Genomic DNA, 10,059 nt, shown 5'->3' on the forward strand with positions numbered 1-10,059 from the left:
ACCATGTTGCTATCCAGAAACACTCCCACTCAGTGTATTCCACCCTTATAATGTGGATCTGTGTTAAAGACTAACGATCGTGGTCTTTCTACACCCATCTCCGTGGGTAGCCCATCGCTTGGGAAAACATCTAAAAAGTATTTCTTTGCATATTTATGCCTGTTTAAGAACTCACATATCTGTACAGTGTCCATTGTACAGTGTTTTAAAGACAGTCAAACATAATCTGCAGAGTGTGGTTGACTTGAATGACACTATCAAACACCGCAAATACAACCATGTTCACATTGTTAGCCAGGGGTTGACTAAAATGTATTTCAGCTTTTAGATTTCCGTTTTTTTAAAATCAGATTATAGTGATCCCCATCTTCCATGTCGGGAGTCAGATCAAAAGTGAAAAGGGTGTATCCTGCTCCATACCCGTCTCTTGATACGACGACTCCTGAGTCCCTCAGATGTTTTCCTGTTATCGATACCAGGCAGAGATATTCCTTGATAAAATTAGATGTTCCAAAACTCGGCGTGTACAGCTTTGCAGGAATCACAGCACCCTCATTTATCAGTACTGCGTAGTTGATGTCATAGTTTTTTAAACTGAATGGGTTTGAGGTATTCAGTCCACTAAAAGTGGTGCTGTCCACAAACCCTATGATAAGAAGTTTCAGCAGTTGACCCAGAAATACATTTTGTAATTTGGTTAAGCAGGTACCTGTGGGTATGCTGAATATCTTCAGAGCCACTCTTTCCATTCGTACTTGGCCTTTGATAGCTGTAGGGCCTCTGCATGAGCCAGTCTGACGCTTGGTGACACTCACTCTCTTTACAAACAAACTGGCGGACAGCATACCAAGTTTATACTGTTCCGCATCCCAACTGATGAGACAGAACGAGTCCTTGTTGTAGGTTAGTTTGATATTAAGATTGAAGCCGTTGACTAGTAGCTTACCGTGATAGGAGAGGTCTGAATGTATGCTCCCTAAGAGGTCAAACTGTCTACTGCCGGTGACAAAGTTTGCTCTTTTTACAAAATCCTGATTGTGCCCATCCAATGCCGTAGCTTCAAAATTACCATAAGTATCTTTGTAGAAGAGTCCTGCTGAAAGCTGGGTGTCCAGGGCATCACAGCTGTAATTCAGAATACTCTCAATGTATGTCCTATACGTGTACATGTTATCATTCTGCGTGATAAGTTGGTCCCCGAGGATGCTGTCCATCTGATTAAACATGATTGCTATGGGGTAAGCAATCATCGCCACTTTAGCGTTGTTTGCTATGTTGGAACCATTCGCTTTTACAATTTTACAGATGATGTGCAACAGCGTATTTTTGAGATCCAGATACATATCCATGAACCCTGACACATAAAACTCTAGCGGCGCCAAAGCATTAAAGCGGCTAGCGGTGAAACCTCCACGAAAAAACTGTTGTCGATGCTAGTCTGCGTAGGTTTTATTGATAACAGGTCTAACTCCAATTTAGCGCATTCACCCGATGCACAGTGTACCAAGGCCCTGTTTGCACAGTGTTCAGCTTTTAACAAAATATTTACGCTAGTGCCCCTTCTCTTCCTCTCCTTCGTAGCTCTCTTCCGACTTAAGGATCTTCGTTTGTGACGCTTTTTGAAGAATGGCGTTTTTTAAAATAATGGGCTGGCAGACGCCTGCACTTTCAAACAGCACGCTTCCTTTTAACAAGTGCGTGAGATTTGTACACCAAACCCGCTCCTTCTTGAGTCTGTTTATTCATGCGTTCGGCAACTGCACATGTCACTGACCCCACAACGTCCTGCGCAATGTTCGTAGCCGCCACTTTGACGTGCGGTTTTGCAATTTCATAGCCTCTTCTCAAGAATGGCATGGATCTTCTAAACAAACTGCAGAAGAATCCTCCCAAACGGGCCTGTACATAACAGGTGCCCCTTAAAAGTACGGCGGTGGGGCTCCATATCCAGCCTGGTTTCTGTAATAATCCCTATACGTAGAGTGGTCGCCATATGTTTTCATAATCACCATGATGACTCATTAATAGTCGCTGTAGCGTCGTGGTCTTAAATTAAGCTTAACAATAACTTTCCCATATTTAAAGGACACCGGCTCAGACTTATCATCGTAGATCATGATTGTAATGGTGTCAAAATGGTTTTTAGAAACTGACACGTATTCGGGTTTGGTGTATTGTATATTAACCATTGTGTTATTTTCACCCTGCACCTGGACCCATCTTTGCAACAGCAAATAACTATCCCCTGGCCTCTGCGACTCTACGATGTCGCTATACACTTAGAGTGTATATAATCTGCTGTTAATATCGGGGCACGACGGGTCCAGTTCTATTTGACTTCGGTTAGGTTGTGCTGTCCCTAAAACCCTTATCAGAGACCTGCGACTTGGAGCTTTAGGAATCACCTTCCGTCTACCGTTATCTACCGCTAGATGAATATTCATATACGTTTCAATGTTGCCTATAGGTTTGTTGATGGCACAGACCACTGATGCAATGGTTGGGTAATAGCCTTGAGGAAATCCTGCGTGGATGCTCAAAGGGTCCTGCTCACGCTTGAAATTAAATTTGGCCTCAAGCGCTGAAAAAGTATTCCATGTTCGGGGGTATTGGATCTCAGTTAGGGTAACCTCCCAATCCCCTTTCAGATCTACGTGTTTAACCAATTTCACTGTATAATTAGAAATTTGATTGTCAGGGAACATGTCCTTTGAGGCGTTGGACGGCAGCGTAATATAAAACGATGAGGTCTCCATCTTGGCGTCTACAACAACACACTGTCGTACTCACACAACCTGCACAGAACTGGCTAACATTCAACTGTTACATTTCTCTGGTCACCCGTACCGTTTGACAAAAACCTGCTGATTAGAGTCACTACCTTTGTTTTTCCGACTCTTTTCAACCCTATACACTTGGTGTGGATCATTAGGTACCTTCTGCAGCTCCTCCTTGTAAAAGACGCCTGATATCTTTTCCCCTTCATAGTCGTTTAGCCTGTAAATGTATACATCCTCTTTAAGTGCTACACTTTCCACTATAAATATCTTGTCACTAAAAGTCTGTTGGTAACCCTTTGTGAAGCCCTCTTTTAATTTTGAAAGCCTAACATGGTCGCCTTCTTTTAAAAATGGCCTCTTTACACCTGCAGCGATCCAATTCCCATACACAGTGCTCCACACCTTTAACAAGTTATCTGCTGTTAGATTTATGGGTGCCATTTTGATGGTTCTATGGTAAGTGGCGTTATAAATGTCTATAAAAGCCTGTAGAACATCCACGTATCGGTTAAGTGTTGTCGGCAGTCAAATATCTCCACATTTTAGACTTTAAGGTTCTGTTAAAATGTTCTATAACAGCAGCTTTTACCTCAGTGTGTGTTACAAAATGTTTAACATTGTGCTGTATTAGTAATTTCTGAAACATTCTGTTTAAATCTCTTTTCCAGCATCTGTTTGTAGTTTTTGAGGTGTTCGGCCTTTCCTATAAGGCTTCTGCGTAACAGCATCTTCACCTGGGCTCTGTTTACCGGCTCCTTTTCAATTAGAGCCCTTCTAAACAGTGCTTAGAAACGCCTGAAGCTAATGACACCACTTGTATTGTAATAAATCTTCCTTAACCCATCGCAAGTGGACATGTTATCAGCTGTTACAAGCCATGAAATGAAAGACAAATGTTTCGTGTGAGGCCATTTTATTGAAACTAAAGAATCTTAGCACAGCAAAAACATAACATACTTTACAGTTTCTAGATATTGGTCTTATGGGCGGCATTGCTGTACAACATGTTGTCTTTTCACTATGCGTACATAGTATGACACATGCTAAATACATACTAGGTCCCCTATCAGCTACTAGGTCTCAATGTCACCAGTTTTGCCATTTTTATAGATACACGCTTGATAGCTCTAGACATGACTTCCCTCTAACCTCTCCTATAACTTTGTACTCTCAGGATACTGATAGCATTCAGAAGCTTGTACAGTTCTAGACCTGACAATACAAAACCTTTATTTGTGAAATAATCGTTGGTCAGGAGTTCCAAAGCTGTGCGTAACGTGGTCATCAGCAAGAGTCTTAACTCGCACATTCACCCTTTGTACACGCTCCAGTATTTATCTGTTGTAGGCATCCACGCGTTGATACACCATCTGGTTATACATTCAGGAATGTCGCACAGCCCCGTAGTTGACGGGTCAGAAATGTTCAGATACTGCAGCTTTACAGGGTGTATTTAAGCTATACTTTCTTTAAGCAGCACATATACCATTCTGGCAATGCATATGTATCCAGGGTGTAACTCACAGACATCTTGCACCCTGACACTCTGATTCTCGTCCTAAAAGTGAGTAAGTATGTAGCGTTAAATAACACAGCTATTCTCAACCTCTGTATTTTTTAAAACAAATTTCTTGGGGACTAAAGGCCTCATTCATCTCTTTTTTTAATACACATCACACATTCATCTTTCTATGACCCTTTCTGTCAATCTTTTGTCAAAATAGGTACACAGCCCCTGCATACGTTCGAGTTTTGAGCAGGGCTCAACCACGTATCAGATCTCATTGACCTTTGCTGCCAAGACCTTAATCATATCAACGTGGACACATTTCTTCACAGCTGACAACCCGTACACCACCCTTAACAACTTATTTACCTGGTAAGGGTCTAACTGGCTACATATGTGTCAAATTGTTCTTGCAGTGTACGACTCGTATAGACATTTGTGACCCTCCTGCTGTGGCTTGTTAATTTTATGCCCATAACATAGGTTATAATAGTTACGTTTAACACATGTTTTCATAACGGTCGCTGCAAAACCTTTAACAGGCCCAGAGTTTCCTTTTCAAAATCAGTGCTGTAGTAGGTGCAAACACATTTCTTATGTGGCTCTTTGTTCTGGCTTGTAGTACTTTCAGTCTGTCTGGAACAGCATAAGCAGTAAAAATTTAGGTTGTTAACCTTTGGCGTAGACCCCTCTACATCATCTCTTTTTGCGGTTGTTTTCTACGGGTCAAACAGAAAGAAAAAGAAAAATTATTAGTTAAAAGTATGATATCAGTGTATGAATTTGGTGGTGCTATACCTTCTTCATTATCTTCAGTTTGTTGAAGGTGATTGCATCATTTGATCCATCTTTCGAGGCCTCGCTGCCGCTGCTTTCAACCTTAATAGGGGATATCAGTTGCGGCAAATCCTTGAGGCTGAGCTTTTCAATCCACTGGCAAAGTTCCTCTTGAAAACCGGTAATGTCAGAACCCCCATCTTTAGAGGAAGCCGGCTGTGCATTCTTATCCAACACCAGATTCGTTAGGGTCCGATCATATCTATTGATAGTGTTCTGGGCCCCTGGGGAGGCGGCTTTTCTGGTGAGACGATTGTATCTCTTCATAATGTCTTGACAACCTATTTCAGCAATGGTTCACGGTTTGGCATGCTGCTCTAGCTGGCTCCTTATATGTATTCAATGGTTCAAAAAGGGTGCACACCTCTACAACACATAGCGGTCACATGCTCTCCTTGATGGCTCTGATACGTTGAGGGGTTACACGTAACGCTAACCATATGTCAAAACCTTTGCAACATTTGCCCTGCCCCCCTTTTTGGATTAGCCAGCAGTGTGGAGGTTTAGCCTTACATTCGCAATGCTCCGCCCTGTGAGGAGGCCCCCAAGTAGCCACTTGGTACTGAATGTCTGACATGTCCAGACTTGTACTCTTAGGCTCTGAAACAGGTTGCACACCAGCAGGGCCCTCATTTTACACAGCCCATAGACCTAGACACAGGGGCTAGGACCCTGGCACATGACTAACACGTGACCCCATAATGTCACAACCCACGTGACACCCCCTACACCTACGTCAGTTCTGGTGCGGGCTCTCAGGGGCACCAGAAGTCCCGGTAACAGATGTGACATCATTTCCGAGGGGGTGGGACAACTGTCACTTTCCAGTTGATGAGGAAAGGTATCCCGACATACCAACAAGCTCCCATGCTTGTCACCAAATTTGTGAAGATATTCATTCCAGCCAGCAATGTTATTTCCAAATATATGTTTTTATGGTAGTAAGCACAAACAGCAAGTATTAGATCTGTAGGCCCCAGGAGATCAGCACCAAAGGACTCTAAGGGGCATATTTATACTCTGTTTGCGCCGGAATTGCGTCATTTTTTTTGACGCAATTCCTACGCAAAACTAACTCCATATTTATACTTTGGCGTTAGACGCGTCTAGCGCCAAAGTCCATGGAGTTTGCGTCATTTTTTAGCGTGGACACCTACTTTGCGTTAATGATATGCAAGGTAGGCGTTCACGTCTAAAAAATTGACTCCGAGGCATGTGCGCCGTATTTACACTCCCGGGCAAAATTCACGCCCGGGAGTGGGCGGGTCAAAAAAAATTACGTACGCCCGCTTTTGCGCCGTTTTTTAGCGCCTGCAAAAGGCAGGCGTTAAGGGACCTGTGGGCTCTGAAGGAGCCCAGAGGTGCCCTCCCATGCCCCCAGGGACACCCCCTGTCACCCTTGCCCACCCCAGGAGGACACCCAAGGCTGGAGGGACCCATCCCAGGGACATTAAGGTAAGTTCAGGTAAGTCATTTTTTAAATTTTTTTGTGGCATAGGGGGGCCTGATTTGTGCCCCCCTACATGCCACTATGCCCAATGACCATGCCCAGGGGACAGAAGTCCCCTGGGCATGGCCATTGGGCAAGGGGGCATGACTCCTGTCTTTGCTAAGACAGGAGTCATTTCTATGGGGGTTGGGAGTCGAAAAAAATGGCGCAAATCGGGTTGAGGCGAAAAATTTGCCTCAACCTGACTTACCCCATTTTTTGACGCCCATGCCCCATACCCCCCTACGCCGGCGCTGCCTGGTGTACGTCGTTTTTTTCCACGCACACCAGGCAGCGCCGCCGGCTAACGCCGGCTAACGTCATTGATTAAATACGGCGCCCGCATGGCGCTTCAGAATGGCGTTAGCCGGCGCCAATTTTTTTGACGCAAAACTGCGTTAGCGCAGTTTTGCATCAAAAAGTATAAATATGGGCCTAAGGCTCTCTCCCTCTACATCATCATTTTCAACACTACACATTCCATTACACCGCTTATAACAAAAGCTCAGTGAAATACTAAACACCACAGGAACCTTATTCCTCACATATTGACAGGCACAAGCATCAAGCACCCCAAGAACTGACATCCCTTGTCCAATGATGACTGTTTCCTTTCTTTCTAAATCCAGACAATCATGCCACACTTGTTGGTTATTGACTACACCGGAGACTACACAAAACCATGGTGGAGTTTGAAAGCATCATTTTTATTTTAGGAATTCCCGACAGTGTTTGGTAGGGAGATAATGGCACTGTGGGACTAGGATAGGGTTGTTTGTGATTACTTAAGTCTTGTCATGTTTCGTTGATGGAGGAACATATGTTGTTAAGTTGTGCATAAAAAAAGGGGAGTAACAGTTGAGTAAGAGGTGGGTCGGCTTGATGGAGTAAGCAGAGGGGTAGCTGAATGCTGACGTGAGCATAGGTGAGATTTACGTTGTCTACACAGGCAGCTTCTGACTTTTATGGTTGCTGTTTTGATTATTATAATTACTTAGCACTGGTTGCATTTTGCATGTTTATCATTTGGTGCGAAGTCATAGGTGTGTTTTGTCCTTATATGCATTTGCCTGTTAAACACATTATTAAAAAGAAAACACCTTTCATCTGCTAAATAGCAACATTCGCTTCACGAAAGAATTGTCACAGCACTGCTGCCTTCTAAATTACACGGATGTAAAGATTTCACCATGTCCTTTAAAAACTCTGTTGAGGGTACGCCTGCACTCACACAGCATGCTTCCCTCTCAAAACCTTCATACTTTGAAACTCAGAGGCTGGATTTACCCTTTGTGTGCTTCCATTAGGAGTTGGTACTTCTCGCTCTTCTCAATGATGACGCTGTCATGGACCATGTGGTCCTGTGTGCCATACTCATGATTAACGAGGGTAGGACCTTAATTCCACCTAGGGTTTGAACACACTGAACCATAGTTTTCATTATCACCAAAGGACCCTGATTTCAAGGGTTCTCCTTGCAGTCTGTTCACCTCTCCTCCATCATCCATTGATAGACACTAAGGCCCAGATGTACAAGAACCTGGCGCATCAGTACCGATGCTCCAGATTTCTCGTGTCCCCTCCACCACCACCCAACAACACCATGGGTGCACTGTGTTTGCAATATGGCATACCATCATGGCATATTTTATCCCAATAGCGTCAACATTTTGGACACTATTGTGGCGCTTTACTGCACTACTGTCAAAAATGTTGATGCTAATCCAGCAAAGTGCAAGAAGGCCCATTGACTTTAATGGGTGCGTCTTTTTAACTCTTGCTTTAAGCAAGCGTAAAAAATGATGCCAAAAATGGCGCAGTGAAATCTTGTAGATTTCATTGCACCATTTTTGCCAGCCTCCTAATGCTAGAATTCCCCCTTGCATACATTGTGCCGGGTGCCGGCATAATGGGGTGCAAGGGGTCGCAAAGTGGCACCATGCGTGCATTGTGCCACTTTGTAAATATGGCGCAGCGATTTTTGCCTCGTTGAGCCACATTGGGGTAAAAAAAAATTACGCTAATGTGGCATTAAGGTGGCACTAGGGACTTGTAAATCTGGCCGAAATTCTCCTAGGTAAAGGGGCTTTCCTGAGGAGGCAGGAGGAACAAAACTATCTGGGCAAACCCAGGGATGAGTTCTTACGTGGGAAATTCTGGAGTTTGGTGACCCCCATCTACCCCTTCTTTGTCTGTGGTCATCTGATGCTTACACACAGCAGTAATTTCCCACCCACCCAGCGCTTCCATTCAGTCATCTTAGGGAGGCTTTAATTCAGAAACACAGTAAATTGAAGATGGTGGATAAGCTAATGTTGTCAAGTTAAAATTGGTTATAAATTGGTTGACTCTGACTATGATGTGGGTTTTGAGCTGGCTTGAGGTGAAGATTGGTCTGAGGGGCGACTTTATCTTCCACCTCTACTCTGGGGTTGCTCACATAAGGATATCTTCATTTGCTAGGATATGAATTAATAACTCGATTGGCTCTCCCACGTTATTTAGTGTGGTTTCTTTAAATTCTATTTGCTGCAAATTTGCCCTTGCTGTAAGATCATAAGTGGTTTTTGCCTTTCTGTTTCTGTTGGCTGTAGAACTCTGTGCACTTTACACCTCCAAACCAGTGGTAAAGTGAACGTGCTCCCCTTTTTAAACATGTTAAAATTAGTATAGACCTAAATAGCACAGTTAGATTGCATGTAAGTCCCTGATATATCATACCAACTGTACCACGGCGTGCAAATGGAAGTATTACTATTGGGATGCAGCACTCATTGCACCACCTACTAATGTGCACTGTAAAACATGTCCCCAGACCTGCCGCTGCAGACTGGGTGTATAGTTTTAAACTAAAATAAATCTATTTCCAGGCCAAAGTCTTGCTTTCTAATACTTTTAATACTTTTAAGTTTCACCTAAGGTAGGCCTTAAAAACCCAAGGGCAGAATGCATTGTGTTAACAAGCATTTGCAATGCAATGGGTTTCACTTTTGCTTGAGTTAAAGATATTAGTGTTGTGAACTCCTAGCCTGACTTTTCTTGCCACATAAATTGAAAATGAAAAGTAAAGCAATTTCACATAGACAAGCTGATGGCCGCCATGAGCGCAAAGCAGGCACACAAAAGGAAACAGAAGCTTGCTCGCAGTGAAACGTATTGGCAAAAGTGCAATTATCCATTTAACCGGCAAAAATGCAAGTATCCATGTAACCTGAAAAAGTGTAAATATCCATGTAACAGGGTTGATGTAATAGACCAGAAACCACACGGAACACATGGAGCCCCGTATGTATTCAGTAGTTGGCTTGTGCACTTGAGGCGGGCTAAACCCCAGAAAAGGCATGACGTATGCATGCCTTTCAGTAAATAAATCAAGAGAATTTTAAAATGCAAGCCCACTAACCAACGAAACTGATGGGTGTGCTGTGGGCATGGCTAAAACCCCA

General features: G+C 43.5%; 1 protein-coding gene across 1 annotated transcript; it reads right to left on the reverse strand.

The window, feature by feature from the left end:
- Positions 1-317: 317 nt before the first annotated feature.
- LOC138301765 (uncharacterized protein F54H12.2-like) lies at positions 318-1,349 on the reverse strand. Its single transcript, XM_069242272.1, has one exon. It carries the CDS (start codon positions 1,347-1,349, stop codon positions 318-320), a length of 1,032 nt encoding a protein of 343 aa, XP_069098373.1.
- Positions 1,350-10,059: the final 8,710 nt, after the last annotated feature.

The sequence above is a fragment of the Pleurodeles waltl genome, chromosome 6 (genome assembly GCF_031143425.1).
Source record: "Pleurodeles waltl isolate 20211129_DDA chromosome 6, aPleWal1.hap1.20221129, whole genome shotgun sequence".
Classification (NCBI taxonomy): Eukaryota; Metazoa; Chordata; class Amphibia; order Caudata; family Salamandridae; genus Pleurodeles; species Pleurodeles waltl.